At 51.0% G+C, this 16,351-nt stretch overlaps 1 protein-coding gene across 5 annotated transcripts in view; it reads right to left on the reverse strand.

The window, feature by feature from the left end:
- Positions 1 to 4,826: 4,826 nt before the first annotated feature.
- SLC25A37 (solute carrier family 25 member 37) overlaps positions 4,827 to 16,351 on the reverse strand; it is a 40,165-nt gene continuing 28,640 nt past the window's right edge. For 3 of the 5 annotated variants that reach the window (XM_043561458.1, XM_043561479.1, XM_043561470.1), the window contains 3 exons: positions 10,187 to 10,415; positions 8,083 to 8,139; positions 4,827 to 6,004 (listed from right to left, as the gene is read on the reverse strand). In XM_043561458.1, coding sequence (XP_043417393.1) covers positions 5,484 to 6,004; positions 8,083 to 8,139; positions 10,187 to 10,415 — 807 coding nt within the window. In that variant the 3' untranslated portion in view covers positions 4,827 to 5,483. Of the gene's footprint in view, positions 6,005 to 8,082; positions 8,140 to 8,351; positions 10,416 to 16,351 lie in introns of those variants that run through there. The other 2 variants (XM_043561491.1, XM_043561486.1) reach the window with 2 other exon arrangements.

Genomic DNA, 16,351 nt, shown 5'->3' on the forward strand with positions numbered 1-16,351 from the left:
ATGTTGAGACAAGGCACCAGCTCGGCCACCACCTGATATTTCTCCCAGCCAGTTCTCCCTCTCGACACCACCCCTGCTCTCAGACAGCAAGTCCTCGTTCTCATCTTGCCCTACAGTCATGCACCTCCCAAGCCCCGCTGATTCCACACTTACCCTCTCATCAGCTGCGCACACTCTGTCCCAGTCGCCCTTGCCTCTTCCCTTCACTATCCCTCTTCTGGGCAATTTCACGGTGGCACCAAAGCGACCGTCTCCTGGCCTCCCCAGTATTCCTTCTCCACTCCATCCTCTCTACTTCCTCCAGATGACTCTTCCTAGAGCCGAGCTCACGGTGTCCTCTGCTCCAAGACCCTTCGTGGCTCCCCGTTACCTACTGACGAAAGGTCAAAGCTGACGGCAGTCAAAGCACCTATTTGCAATTTACCACTAGGGCACCCTGCACAATGCTCAGATGGCTGCAAACTCAGCTGTTTTCCCTACTTGTCCTCATGATTCTTAAGCCACTCACCGCATTCTGCAATCGACTGAAGACAACTCATTTCCCTGCGAGCAGTACTAGCACTCCCTGCTCCCAGAGGTTGTGTCTCTCTCTTGTACAACTCTGGGCTTGCGACATTCTTCTCTGTTTGTTCATTAAGGTCCCTCTTGTGGGTAGTACTGGCGTCTCTCCCGGAAGGGGCAGCTGACCAACTGGAGGCCACGGGAACTCAGACGGAAAGGAGACATAGGCCCAGCAGGAAAGGGAACCCCCTTCCCTTCGTGGCTTTTCTTGGGCTGGAGTGTGAGGAGCGTGGAGGTGCTGGAGAGGACTCCTGAGTGGTGAAGACGGCCTCTGCCACAGGAGGAACCGAGGGGGCCAGCACTAGAAGGCACGCAGGCTGAGCATGACAAGTTTATCTCCTTCCCTTCTCTCGGCACACGTTTACTAAAACACCTGCCACGTGCCAAGAGCTGCGTGCCAGCTGTGGTGGGCTGGGAAGAAAAAGCCCTGATTCATAGCATTTGCCTATTTCTGTGGCTAAACATTCCTACCATTGCCGATTTCAAGCTAGCAATGTGCCAGTACCGAAGGCGAAGCTGGGAAGAAACGCACTGTACGTCACTGGTGGGGACACAGCCGTGAGTAAGAGGCTCAAGTAAGCCGCGGTCGTGGAGTCTGGTCTAACGGCATCTCGTTTCTGTTTTACTTCCACGTCTTCCCTTCTATTCTATGAGCTCAGGCCGGAGAGGGCGGAAGCCACATCTCACGCTTGGCTATTTTCCCCACAGCACCAGGCACGGTGCCCTGCTCGAGGGACACACTGCAGACTGGCGGCAGATGGATGTCGTGGGGGCAGGGATAGGATTGTCTGCCGAATGGATCTGCATGAGCTGCAAACGCATACCGGCCATACCTGCCCCCCATCCCAGCGGAGTACAATCACCCACCAGCCACGGGTGAACTTCGAGTTGGCCTTCGGTAAGATTACACAGCTGCAAGTTTATCTCACGCCTTCTGCGCCCTGTGGCCCCTCTTCCCAGCTCCCGCACCCTTGGCCATGGCTGGTTCTCAGGCCTGCCCTCAGTTGGGACTCTCCTCCCTCGCCAAGGCCTTCGGTGGTGAGGCTGCGAGTAGGTTCCTTGACCTTGAAACCGTGTGAACAGTCAAGACGCGTCCCTGGCTTTTCAAAGGGGTCTGAGACCTCTCTCCACCCTCTCCTACCTCCAGAAAGGGTTTAGTTCTCCGGCTTAACCTATGATGTGTAGGAACTACGTGTGGATTCTGGTCACTTTTGGGTGTTCCAGGAAGACGGGAGGTGGGGAGGTGCATGTATCAGGTACCTGGGCTGAGAGAGAGAGACAAAGAGAGACACACACATACCAGGTACAAGGGCAGAGAGAGAAATAGGCACATGCCAGGTACCAAGGCGGTGCATACCATGTTCTTGCAGCCTGTCACCCTCACACTCCCACACCAGGAAAGAAAACTGCCACCCTCTCCAGCATGGAGAGCAAAGCCAGAGGCAGCTCTTCGCCCTGGCCCCGACATCATAATGTGACCATCCCTGGGCCAGCCAACATGGTAATCTGTTTGCATTTCTCTTCTATTGCGATGTTTATTTATTTTTGAGAAAGAGACCCAAGATCCAAAGCAGGCTCCAGGATCTGAGCTGTCAGCACAAGAGCCTGACGTGGGGCTTGAACCCACAAGCAGCGAGATCATGACCTGAGCTGAAGTTGGACGTTTAACCGACTGAGCCACCCAGCGCCCCCGATCTGCTTCCATTTCTAAGCGAGCGGAAATGGCACTTTCTCTCACAGCCACGGGTCCGGTTTTTAATGAGCGGGGCTGGACAAGGCACCAGCCCCATGGATTAGGCTCCTTCTCTCCGTCCATTCTCCTCTTTTTTCAATATTCCCACCACAGAGCCCACAACACTTCAAAGATCAAGACTTTTATTTTCTCTAGCTCCAGTGTCACCACCGTAGCAGCAAGCCCGAAATATCCCCACGCATGAACGTACATTTGTCCCTGCTCCGAGGAGCTGGCAACACGTGCCGGCAGAAACTCTGCTATTTCCTTCAGGCATTTAGGAAACGACACCTGCTCACTCTCACACATGGTCAGAAGCAGCAGTACCTTCGCCCTCAACAGACACGACCATCCTTAAGTGAAGCTAAATAAAACCTTCCTAGCATAACAATGGGTTGGAGATGCAGCGTTAGGGGGACGGACGTTGGAGGACAGGGCTTGGAGTAAGGCATCATCGTTAAAAAAAAAAAAAAAAAAAAAAAAAACAGAAACAGAAGACACACAGAAGGATGTAGGCCAGTCAGTCGCTAGATTCGATCCAAAGGTAAGAAGACGTAGTCCTGGATTGAAGCTTTATAGCATCTGAAAAGAATCAACTTTTTAATTCTAAGATAATGCTCTGGTCTACAAATGATTGCATCGCAAGTCACGGTCTGGGCTTTAGCGTTCACACCCGTGTGCACGCACAGTTATCGAGCACTGTACTCAAGTGGCATTGCCTGAGTACAATGTCCAAGCACATGCCGTGATCACGCGAAGGTGGTCGTCACTGGGGTGCAGCAAGAACATTTTCCTATTTACTTCTCAATGTCAAAGTCACAGTCTGCACGGGGCAACAATACAAACTCTGGAGCCCAGGGCAAGGAGGAAAGTCAGTTCCCGCAAAACGCAGCCCACTTATATTTGTTTAGTGCTTCACAACCTTCAAAACTCAGAAACATGGCTTATCCAGCCTCACAAAGACACAGTGGGGAAGGCACCATCTCCTAGTCAATCCACGTGTACGGTGAGAGGACAGCCACAGGCCGACTTTCCAGCTCAGCCCCCAGAGCGCTCAAACTCCCTTCCTGCCTCTCCTTGCATCCCAAGGAGATCTCCTAGTGAGGGGAACAGTTTCTTTTCTGAATAACATCGAAAACAAAATCCTGCAAGAGATTAAAGAATATTTTGCAGCCTATCTTACGTGGACAAAAAGTGGTTGGATAATTTAGAATTCTCTCTAGTTTTCTTCCTTTTGCAGAACTTAACAGTAATGCACAGCATGTTCACAGAGGATGTGAACACTTCCCACAGCACCGTGGTCTCCGTGGGCTTTTTGCACCCACAGTGGGGCACAGGCTTGCTGCAGCTGGTTTCCAACTGGTGTGTGTGTGGGGGGGGGGGGGCGGCTAACTCCAAAGTGGACAGGTCAGCAGCGGAGCCCTCCCAGGCCGGGAACACGGTCCTGTTCATGGGGCACAAGTGGGAGCTCCCTGACAGGGCACTCCCCTATCCCTGACCTCAAAATTACCCCTGGAGGCAGTGTGCAGCGTCTCCAGAGGAAAACTGTCCCTGACTTCTTGGCAGGAATAAGAGCCTCCAAAGGGGCCTGGGTCTGAGCCTCAGGGAGCGAGATGCACTACATCGACCGTGCGGAAGGTGAGGGGCAACAGCGTGAAGGCTGAAAATACACGTGCCTCCTGCTCCTTTTTAAAGGGCTCTACAAGGCAATTGCCTCTTCCCTTGGAGAGGGCTGGCAAAGGGCAGTGGGTGCAGGAAACAAAGTTGCACTTTCTTAGTGATAATCTGGCTCAGATGCACCATTTCAGAAAACAAGGCAGTGAGGCCTCCAGTTCTCAGCTGATGCAGACTAAGTGAGGCTGAAGATAGTTCTAGAGAGGCATCTTGACATGTGCATTAGAGTCCGGGCCTCACTTCAGCAGCTGGGTTCAGCCCGAGCGCCTGGCCTCTGTCACTGTGAGGTGAGAGGCTCTGTGACAGGTGAACTAAGGGTGGCAGAGGGATGAACAAATACCATAGACATACTTGCAATGTTTTTAAAAATCCCTAAAATGGCACCAGGAAGCAGATTTAGCCAACACACACACAGACAAGAGTATCTGAAGTGCCAGTTAAAGGCTGAAGCAGAAAGAAGTCCCAGGAATATGGGGTAGGATTTATCCCAGCTGCCCGCCCAACAAGTAAAACGTTGGCATTTCAAGAGCTACCGAGTGCTGGACCAGAGAGAGGCGTTCCCCGTCACTCACCACAAGGAAGGGAATGGTCTCAGTAGGCGTAAGACTAGTCATCCTAACCCTACTGGGGACCACGGTCCTCCAGTGTGACCGTGCCACATTATATATGTGCCACCATTATATACGCATGCGTGCGTGCATACAGCAAGACAAAGTGCCCCAGGGCCAGATCTTTGGTCCTGGAATTTTTAGCACAAAGGTGACTGACTGAACAAAAGGAGAAAAAAACAAAAAGTAGCTGGAAGTAATAGCTCATGATTTCATTTTCCACGTACCTTTTTCCCCCATGAAAAGAGAAATTCAAAATATAAACTTTATTATTTTACATTCAAGTGAAACTTCCATCTGGGGGGCTCCGCACAATTTTAGGCCGCATTCAGCAATTTACCACTTCGGTGCCTTTTTAACTTAACCCGATGGAAGCCTTCAGCCCTCTATTTTTTTTAAAAACAGCTTCATAGTCCCAGCTGTAACACCTATCTGTACACACGCACAGGCACACACACAAATCCAAAAACGTCTACGTAGAAAAATAAAGGATAAACATTATCCATCTATTTTATACTGTGTGCTGGAACTTTTATATACAGAACTCTTTTTTTTCTTTAATGTTTTCAGTCACTGCACATTTTCTCCCCTCTCGTGCGAACTGCGAGCCTAGGGCAGGAGACTGCTACAGTGAGGCAGAAAAGCTACATTCTTGCCAGAGGAAGGGAGACAAAAAGCCATTTCTCGCTTCCCTTCCAGTCTTTCCCCACCTACCACCTCGGATGTCCCTGCGGACGGCCTTCCGGTAAGCGGCTGTCCCCTCCCTCTAAGGCAACAGGGGAGCGGAGGGTCCATCCTGCAAACACCCCGCCAAAATCACCTCGGTGCGAGGACAAGGGAACGGAGGCAGGCAGGGAAAGCCTTTTAAAAATAAAAGATTCTGGAACCACTGCCCACAGCCCATTCCTTTAGTATGGAGTTCGATTCTCCAGCTTGTGCTTGGTGAGGAAGTACTTGAAGAACTCATAGACGGACCAGGAAATGGCAGTGGAGGGCATCTGGTAGATGACGCGGGCCTGCATGCCCTTGAAGTAGCCGGGCAGGCCATTGAGCTGGTACACCATCCGGAAGGCGTTGGCCATGCCCGACAGCCGGCCGCTGATGTTGGCCAGGTTGAGGGCCATGTTCTCCTGCGTGTTGAGGAGGGTCTTGCACACGTCCAGGGGGGTGGTGGCGGCTGCGGCGAGGGCCCCGGCCAGCCCGCCTGAGATGATGTGGGACTGCGGGTTGTAGCCCCGGTGAGGGTTGACTTGCTCCTGCAGGAACTCGTAGGTGATGAAGTGGATGGACTGGAAGGGAATGTTCATGGTCAGCTGAGTGGTGTAGCTCCGGTAGAAGGCCCCCAAGCCCTCGGTCCTCCACACCGTCCAGACGCAGCTGAGGGCCGACCGGTGTGGCGAGTTGTACATCTGCATGCGCTGCTTCACGACTGTGGTCGGGCCGCGGGCAGGCAATGGGTTGGGATCGGCCCCACCCCAGGTCGCAGTGAAATGGGAAGCCAGGCCATAAAGAGAAACAAGCAAGTTTAGACACACTGGTAACAGGTCACGGAGAGCTAGCACACACGCAGCCCCCAGCCTGAGGACCCAGAGCCAGCTCCGGGCACTCCCCGTTTCCAAAGGTGGCCCCAGGCCCCAGCGCCTGGTTTCTCCCGCCTGAATCCTGTTCAGGGTGGTCCCCAAACGAGGCAGCCACTTCAGACTAGATTCACTGATCTGATCCCCCCAGAGCCCGCGGGCCTCCAGCATCACACCCACCACAAAACCGAATCCTGCCCCCCGGTCTCTCCACCCTCCTCCCTCCCGGCTGCTCCCGCATCCTGTCCTTTATTCTCTGTATGTGGTCCGGACTCAGCGTTTCTAGCTTCTGTGTGTCACAGCGCTCTTGGAAGACACACTGGAATTATGTCAGCCCAAATTCAATGACAAAGTCCAATGAAGACCCGGGCAGCTGCTGGTTCAAAGGATGAAGCCAATGAGGGCCAGCTGTGGTCCCTCAGGCCTAAGGGTCTGAATAGCCCCCCACGCACCACCAAATGAACACATACAGTGTGCTGGCTTTACTTTGAAAGAAATGAAGTCCTTAAACCATTATGTCAAAGAGGAGAGAGGGTGCTGAACCTCACTTGTTCCTCCTTTAAAAGTAGAAACAAAATTCTTGCCGGGATGACATGGTCTAGTTAACCGGTCACTCACCAGGTCCCTGTCCACACTGCTTTAAACACATAAAAACAGAAGCCCACCTCCCAGTCTGACCCATCAAGTCCCTGAAGGTCAGAACAAGGAGTCCCTGTCTGCCCGGGCATGGGAGGCAGCAGAGAGCAAATAAGAAATTTCAACCTTAAGAGACAAAAACAGACAAACTCGGAACACAAGACGTGAAAGGCTGACATTTTACCTCTGATTTTTCCCTTCTGGCGAGGGACCATTTTCAGATGGGGGGAAAGGTGGAGAGACTCATACATGTCACACAGAGAACAGCCCAGCTGAGAAGTGGCCCAATACCAGGTCCCAAATCTCCTTGCTGTGTGGACCCGAGTCGGCTAAGGGCTCAAGTCCCCACAGCTGACAACTGTTTCATAGTTTTATAGTGCTCCCAAAATTCAAAATAAAAAAAAAAAGATAATGTGGGAGGAGTTGGCTAAGACGAGATGGCCAAAGGTTAATTCACAAGTAGAGTGATGTGCACGTGGTCGTTCCTAACACTCTTCTCTCTACACTTGTGTTACGTTTCAAAGTGTCCCTAATAATTCCAAATCTCTTTTAAAAAAGTAAATTGAACCAAAGCCCGCATGATGGCCTTTGACGGGTTCCCCTTAAATTTGCCTAGGGTTAATAAAGGTTAACAAGGGCCAGAGGGCGTGTGTGTGTGTGTGCGTGTGTGCGCCCACATGCACCTGTGCGCACGTGCACACATACCCGTACACACAGGTTTTAGAGGAGTGCAAAAGGATCGCCCAGGGAGCTCGTTAAGACAGATTCTCTGGGGCGCCTGGGTGGCTCAGTCGGTTGAGGGCTTGACTTCAGCTCAGGTCATGATCTCACGGTTTGTGGGTTTGGGCCCCATGTCGGGCTCCGTGCTGACAGCTCAGAGCAGCAGCCTGGAGCCTGCTTCAGATTCTGTGTCTCCCCCCCTCTCTCTCCTCCTCCCCACCTCATGCTCTGTCGCTCTCTCTCAAACAAAAATTTTTAACTTAAGAAATTGAAAAAACAGACTCTGTCTATACCCCCAGAGGTTCGGATTTAGCAGGTCTGAGATGGGACTAGAATTGGCATTCCTAACATGGTCCATGGATCACAGTCCCAGTAGCTCTGTGTAAGAGGAACACCATAAGCTCAAATGCTTGCCTCTTTTCAAGGCCTTTGCTAACATGGTAAAGAATTCTCCTACTTATTCTGACTGGAGGCTGGAAGTCCCCTTGCCCGACCTTCTGTCCCCGCCACCACCTTTTTTTCCTGCCCCTTTGCACATCCCCTTCTGCCATTCCCTGGGACCATGAAGCATTACCTTCTGCTGGATTCATTACCGCATCGTGGAGCAGGGTGGCCATACTCCCAGCTATCCCTGCAAAACAAACTCCAGAAAATTACCCTCAGGGACCGGGTGTTCTGAGGAAGTTCCTGGAACCTAAAATCAGATGGAACCCTGCACCGCTTTCTAAGAAGCAAAATCTACAACCAGCTCCACCCAGGTGAGCACAGACTCTTAAAGACATAAAGTGACGATCGAACTGTTGGGGGAAATGGGGAGAAGGTAACACAGGCACAGGTACCCACATTTTCATCTTGCAGATCTGTAGTCAATGCTCGGAAAGGCTAGACCCGCCGATGTTGGATGGTACCCGGAAACCACACTTCGTGGCTTTCTCCAGCAGAAAACTGTCCAGCTTTTAATGCTCCCCTGTCCCTCACCTTTGTCTACAGACTAACTCCCTCTGCCCTTGAGCCAGAGCAATCAAACGGAATGGTATTATGTACACAGCTAAGAGGGGAGAAGAAGTCAGAAAAGACATTTTTAAAAAAAATCCTTAATCAAATCCGGGTGCTTTCAAGAAAACAGGCAGGGGAAGCAGGCATCAGGAAGATCTGCATGCGGCAGATTTCCAGGGTTAGTTGGCAAAGCTAGGATTTGTCTCAGGGACGACAGACCCCATCCGAGGCTCCCATCTGGCCTGGCTTCAAGAACCAGGCACTTCCCAAGTCTGATTGGGGCCTGGAACTTTGCTTTTGGCTCTGGGTTTCCTCCCCAGGCAGGTGCCACTGCCCAGCCAATTAAGACGAGCACCCAAAGGTGGGAGGAATGAGAAATAGCGGGATAACGCTTCAGAAATGCATACACAGCCCCCTTCCCCCTCCGCCCACACTTACGATCACCACCAGAAAGGTCAAAATGCAACCACGGCATACGTCGCAGCGAAGCCGTAACAGCACTGGGCAGAACTGTGTTGCATCAAACCACCGCCACGGGGCTCAGTGACCAAGGGACTAAACGTTACACAAGGCAGTTGCAGCAGAAGTCGAACCCCAAGGCCACGGACTCAGGGACGGCATCAGAGCGTGGCCCGCAGCGCCTGTCTTAATAAATGCAACCAGGGGCCCGTTTTTAAAAAGCGAAACGAATGTCTGCAAACCAGCCGGGGGGGGGGGGGGGTTGTTATTACCAGGGTTTGCTGATGGGGCACTCTCAGTAGAACAAAACGAGAAGGGGAAAGGTTGGCCGCTGGTCACTCTACCTGTCCACTGTCGAAACACGAATTTTGTTAAAGTACACCTTAGGCTGCTCTCCGCAGTCCCCTTCCCCACCCAAACGAAACCCGACAAAAGCCAAACCCACAGGAGAGGTGAAAAGAGCCGCTGAGCTGGGCCCGGGAAAACACGGCTGTGTAGGAGCCCCATGCCAACTCGAGCCCCCGCCCGCCTCTTGCCCTCAAAACAACAAAAGAAAACTCCTCCTCCACAGAGATGCCACTGAGACCAACGGAAGAGAATGGGGGTGAAATTCCCAAATCCCCAGAAGCTTAAGGTGGGAAAGGTCGCCTGTGCTGCCGCAAATCCTTTGTCAGCCATAAAACTTCTTGACCTTTTAAAGCTTAGTTAGATCTTGACGTTGTAGAGACCTGTTGAACCAGTTTTTTAAATAGTCTCAAAGAAGCTGTCCAGATAACTTTTTTTTTTTTTTTTTTTTTTTTTTTGGAATCCAGTATTGAAAAGTTTTGTTTCTAGTCAGGGTTTTTTTTTTTTTTCCTAGATCTGATCATTAAGTGCTTTTGCGTGTTTAAAAAAAAAAAAAAAACACCAAAACAAAACAAACAAAAAAAACCAAAACAAAATGGAAAAACCCACACAACAATGAAAACTGAAACACCTCTGTCACCGACTGTCCCCAGGCTTTAGAAAGCGAAGGAGGGGAACAGAAAAAGCGTGTGCGTGTGTGTGTGTGTGTGTGCATGTGTCTGGGTGTGTGCGCACACACGACTCTAGAGTTCTTTATTCATAAGCAAGCATGGCGGAGATGAGGCGTCAGGCTGCTGGGTCACAGGGAGGAGAGCCCTGGGGAAGGGTCTGTTGAAGGAGAGAGCTCTCTAACTTCCAGACAAACGCTTTCAAAATACCGTTGGCTAGGTGGCTGTTTCCTTGGTGGTGGAAAACGGCATTTAAAGTCCTTTTCATGTTTTCGTAGCAGGCAAAATACAAGGCGTGGGCCGGCCCCGCACCCATCACCATCACGTTGAGGCCTCGCAGGGGCCTCCAGAAGCCTTCAGTCCGAATGATTTTCTTGAGGGCTCCGTAGACGCTGGTGTACTGTGCTTTGGGATCTGGATTCAAACTCTGCATTCGTGTCTAGGGGAGGGCGAGAAAACAAAACGGTGGAAGTTAACAAGGACGGTGAAGAGGAAAAAGAAGACCCGGGGCGGGGAGAAGGAGAGGAAATGGCCCATTTTCAGAGTTCCATAGGATTTCTCGGCAAAGAACACATTTATTCCCTCCTTCCGCCTTCACGTACACACGTGGATTTCGTTATGCCCAGCAAAGGGGGGAAATGGTTGGGGGGGGGCAGGATTGGGAAGAGGCAGATGGCAAGCTGTGTGACCCCTGAGGAATCCCTTAACCTCTCTGGACCTCGGGACCCCCAATTAAAAACAAAAACAAAAACAAAAAACAGGATTCTGGCTAACGTCAAATGAAATCATGTATATGAAACCCTTAACTCAGAGACCTAGTCAAATGGAAGTATTATTATCCTGTGGTTCCCACTCTGGTCCTAAAGCCTGTGTCCTCACTTATCTGGGACCTCCATGGTCTGAATGCTCCTGCTGTTCAGCCCCAAACAGGAATCTCCCAGGGGCCCTCTGGGCTTCATCCCACATCTCCTCTAAATGCACTTCACATTTTGTCTTCTGAAGTTAGCACGTAAATATAAATGGTCTTGTTCATAATTTCTTCCTGTGTATAGCCTTGCCTCCGTGAAGCAGAAGCTCGGCTTTCCCCCATCTTTGTTATCCCTTCAGATTTCCTGGGCACTTGCGTAGGTGTGACAATTAATTACACGTCCATGTAGCAAGACCACAGTACCCACGCTGGCTCCAACTATAGCAAACAGTACTCTAGATGTCGCTATGGAGGCATTTCTTAGGTGTGATTAACATTGAAACCATTAAATCAGACTGAGCAAAACAGATTACCCTCTGTAATATGGTGGGCCTCATCTAATCAGTTGAAAGCCCGAAGAAGAAAAAACAACCTGTTGTCCCCCAAGGAAGAAAGAATTCTGCCTCCAGAAAGTCTCTGGACTGGAGCTCTTCCCTGAATCTCCAGCTGGCCTGCCTTGCAGATTTCAATTCCCCAAGCCTCCATAATCACAACGAGCCAATTCTTTCCACATACACACACACTCTCCCCACCATCGCTCTTATGGCTTGGTCTCTCTGGAGAACCCAGTATCTCCCAGGTGAAAGACCCACCCTGCCTCAGTCCTGCAAAAGCAACAAACAGCACGCCTTCCTCCACTCCCCTCAACACACACACAGCCTAGAGGAAAGGGTCTCCAGTCATTAGCATGGATATCCTACCACACCAAGCAAAATCGTACCCAAACCTAACACGTAAAACTGAAGAATTTCTCTAACTGAGAATGGGGTGAAGGGCCCTGGGCCCATGTCTCAACTCCGAGGCAGAGACAGCCCTACCTCCCCACCCAGCAACTCACGGGCTCAGAGGAACAGCGTGAAAACCAATGATCTAAATTAACGCTCATATGTAGTATTTAAGAAACAAACGAAGGAACAAAGAAAAGAAAACCAGAGAAACAAAAAAGCAGGCCCTTAACTATAAAGAACAAGCTGGTGTGTTCGCCAGAGGGCAGGTGGGCGGAGGGATGGGCGAAGTAAGTGATGGGGATTAAGTGGTGCACTCATCGTGCTGGGCATTGAGTAATGTGTGGAAGGGGTGACTCACTATACGGTACACCTGAAACTAACATAACACTGTGTGTTAATTACGCTTGGATTTTAAAACATAAATCAATAAAATTTTTATTTTAAAACTTAAAAATAGAAAAAATTTTCAAATTCATAGTAATTTTCAGATTTCACCAGCTTGGTAAAAACCACAAAGAAAATGGGCACATCGTGGGCAACTTTTCATTTTGCCAAGAAAGGACATCAAACAGTAATGATGTGAGTGGCAATCACCACTGCCCTCTATTAGGATCATTCTCTACGAGAAAAGCCATTTTTAATGCTTAAAGAAAGCAGAAACAAAAACAAAGACTACCTCTGGTCATAAAACCGTTCTTTAAATTCAATTTAGCTTTATCAAAAATGCACCACTTTAGCCCAGTGAACATACCCCCTGGCCCAGCCAGAGCCGCTGCTGGACACTGGGGCCCACACTCCAGGGGAGTGCCGGGTGGGAATGGACGGGGTCAGTGTCCCTGTGCCTTTCTGTTTGTTTCCTATTCTGACATGTTCCCAAAAGTATCTGAAGAGGCTTAATGATGGAGGATACATTATAAGCAAACAAGAGCAGGGGAAGAGACACACACTTGTCCACCAAGAGGGCACCTGACTCGCAGGGGTGAATACTCCACCTGGCTCGGAATATGCAAAGCGTTTACTCCGGAGGGGGCAGCACTGCTTCTCCAAGGACAACACGGGTTATCTTTTAAATTCTAAAAGACACTTGAAATCGCTCACATTCTAGAGCCTCTCCAAGCTTTAGTTTCCTCTTCTGACAGAATGGTTAAGAAAATTAGAGATCTAGGACCATCATTACTGTAATAGCAAAGGAGGCACCAAGAGGCTACGTAATACGATTCTAGTATATAACCTGCAGACATCTAAGTTCCATGGAGGGGGGTGCTGCAACACCTATTCTGGTGTCTAACTCACACTGGGGGCCCAACAAATATTTGTTGAACAAATGGATGAACAAACAAATGTGTGCAAGTGAGGGTACCAACTGGGGCAACGGGATATGTCGCTTATTTCACGTCCCCCTAAAACATGAGTAGCTTTCCTGGAGTTACCTTTTCCTCCTATCGTCCATTCCCTATTCCCTGTTTTTTTTTTCCTTTTTTAATTTTAGATGGGGGGGAGCAGCACAAGTTGGGGAGAGGGGCAGAGGGAGGACAGAGAGAAAGAGAAAGAGAGAATGAATCCCAAGCAAGCGCCACACTCAGCGTGGAGCCCAACACATGGCTCGATCCCATGAACCCTGAAATCTTGAACGGAGTCAAAATCGAGAGTCAGACACTCAACTGACTGAGCCACCCAGGTGCTCCCATCCTTTCCCTATTGATAACAAGCCCTCATTTTGCTGCATTTCTCAAGCCCAGGTGTGATCTGTTGAGCCACAGGCAGACCAGAAGCAGCCAGTCCCAAGGGGCCTGTCAATAAAGGGTGGCTCCTGTCACTCCCATACCCAGAGGAGAGGTCCTTGGGGATCCAGAAGTCCATTCTCCCCCTTCCCCCACCACCACTCCTAATTTCTGGCCTTGGGCAGCAAGGCTAGCCTATGGTGAAGCTCCTTGGGTCCTAGTGGGTAGCCCCTTATAAGCGGGGGTGGCAGTGTGAGAAACACACAGGACCCAGAGGGAGGAGCTGAGAGGCTGGATTCTGGGCTTGACACGGGCTCCAATGGGGCCAAGTGGCCTTGGCTATGGCATCTCATCTTCTGGTCCTCAGGGTCCTCAACTGGAAAATGCAGGACAGGGTCGGAATAGTGACTGATTACCAGAATCACCAGGAAATGTTTTAAAATGTCTTTCCGGGCACCACTCCAATACACTGATTCAAAACTTTTTTTTTTTTAACTCCCCAGATGATTCTGATCATCACTCAGTTTGGAGAACCACTAAATAAAGGGCCCGCCCAACCCCAGCACTTTCTAGAAACATTCTGTGTCCAGCATTGGCGGAAAGGCAGGCACTTGGGTTAAGTGAGGAGGGGGTGGCTGGGGAGGCAGTGTGTACAGAGGGGAGCAGAGGCAGGAAGCTTCAGGGCCAGCCAATGTGACGTTGTTGGTCTGAACTCCAGCTCTGGGACCTCAAGCGGGTTCCTTAATGTTGGGGCGTGGAATAATCCCCCGGGGAGCTGTTGGCAGCCGGGGTGAGGTAACTGTGGGAAAGACCCAGCCCAGGTTGGCAGGCAACCGTGACCGTTCCTTCTCCCATCCACCCTTTCCATACACGATGATGTCGGGAAGGTTCCTCCCTTACAAAGCCACTCACAGAGGCCAGCCCTCGTAGACTTACAAGGGAAATTCGAGGTTGATTTCTCCCCTCTCCCTTTTTAAGGGGGCGAGGCAGCTGAGGAAGCAGTACTGAACCAAAATGCACCACCCCCTGTGGAAAAGAAAAGGGCAACTGGGTATGTCTGCTCAAGCAGTAGACTTCTCTGTCCCTGGGGCCCAGGGATCTCCTCAAAAAGGCCACGTTTAATGACACATACTTGGGACAGAGACAAGTGGCCCCTGAGCATGGAGCAGGATCCGGTCAAGGCCTCTCTGGGCCCACCGTGGCCAAGTTCCGGGCCAGAGCCACTTCAGTCCTACGGCACCTTCATTTCTTCAACGTGCCCACAGGGAGAGCGCACCCTCGACGGGCACCAGGATGCAGAGAGGAAAAACTGACGGGGAAGTCAGTAACAAAGAATGCAAGGGGCGCCTGGGGGTGGCTCAGTCGGTTAAGCGTCTGACTTCGGCTCAGGTCACGATCTCACGGTTCGTGAGCCCCGCGTCGAGCTCTGTGCTGACAGCTCGGAGCCTGGAGCCTGCTTCGGATTCTGTGTCTCCCTCTCTCTCTCCCCTTCTCCTGCTCGTGTGCACTCCACCCCTCTTGAAAATAAAGAAACTTAAAAAAAAAATAACTAGGAACGTGGGAGATGAGGGGAGAATGACCCATACTGACCGTCCGGGTGCCACGAGGGGGCTCAGGGAAGAGGGAGGAGTGGCCAGCGTGCACCAGTATGGTCTCCGGAGCCCCCTCACAAGGGAGGCTGACGGAAGCCAAGGTGGCCAGGCAGTGGCCAGAGTGGGGGCGACCACCAGTGTAGCCTCTCTTTCTTCTTCAGTGACTCTACTTGTAAAATGTACAACTGAGAGCCAGGCACTGTTTTAGCTTCCTGGGGACCAGAGGAGAAGTTGGGGGTGAGTGGAGACAACCCAAGCGCCCCTCGATGGATGGATGGATAAACAAGTGGTCCACACAGACAACGGAACAGTACTCAGCCTTAAAAGGGAAGGACATTCCTGACACTGGCTCCATTAATGCTGAGGGAAATAAGCCTGTCTCTCTCTCTCTCTCTCTCTCTCTCTCTCTCTCACACACACACACACACACACACACACACACACACACACACTACTGTATGATTCCACATAACAGGAGGTACATGGACTTGTCAAAACCATAGAAACAGAAAGTAGAACGGTGGTTGCCAGGGGAGGGGGAGGGGGAGGGGAAGGGGGTTGTTCAACGGGCACAGCGTTTCACTTTTGCAAGATGTACACACTTGTGCGAACGTACTTTAATGCCAGTGAACTGTATAGCTCAGCAATGGTCAGGATGGTACTTTCACTGTCTGTCACATGTGTTTCACCACAATGTTTTCTTAAGTCAGGGTGTGAGGGTGGAGAGAAGGAAAATGAATGCTGTAGGATCCACAGAGAAAGGGCAGAGATTAAAAAAACGCAACCAAAACAAAGCAAGAAGACGGAGACGGAGAATTTCACCAACTGCCTTTCCTGCCCCGGGTTTCAGTTCCTGCTCAGGCCTGGCTGCGAGGCTCTCCCTTTCTTTATAATAAATCCCCATCCTGCGCATTTTAATTCTCCACACCCTTGGAAGTTCAGAATGCATATGAGCAGATTAAAGGCTCTGGGAAGTCCTTCAGGAAAGTGGCCAGTGGATTCTGTTCCACAAGGCACTTCTTAAACGTTTGTCTTGGGCAACAGAAACCTTATCTCGCAGAATAACCAGTTCCATCTTGGGGAACACACGTTGAGAAAACAGCTGTAGCTGGCGGGGGCCCTGGAAGCAGGAAGCACAGAGATCTGATCCGGGGGTCGGCAGGACCCCCGGGGGCCCAGGCCCAGAGTGGCCGGCAGGAGTAGGCTGGAAGACGGGCCTGAGAGGGGAGCAGCAAGGAAAAAGAGCCCGATGAGCCTCTGGGCCTGTTATTCCAGCACTCCAGCCAGAAATCAGGAGACCTGGGTCTCTGGCCTGGTTCTGCCACTCACTGTGTGACCTGAGCAAGTCTCCCGGAGCTCTAGAAGGG

Source organism: Prionailurus bengalensis, chromosome B1, assembly GCF_016509475.1.
Source record: "Prionailurus bengalensis isolate Pbe53 chromosome B1, Fcat_Pben_1.1_paternal_pri, whole genome shotgun sequence".
Lineage (NCBI taxonomy): Eukaryota > Metazoa > Chordata > Mammalia > Carnivora > Felidae > Prionailurus > Prionailurus bengalensis.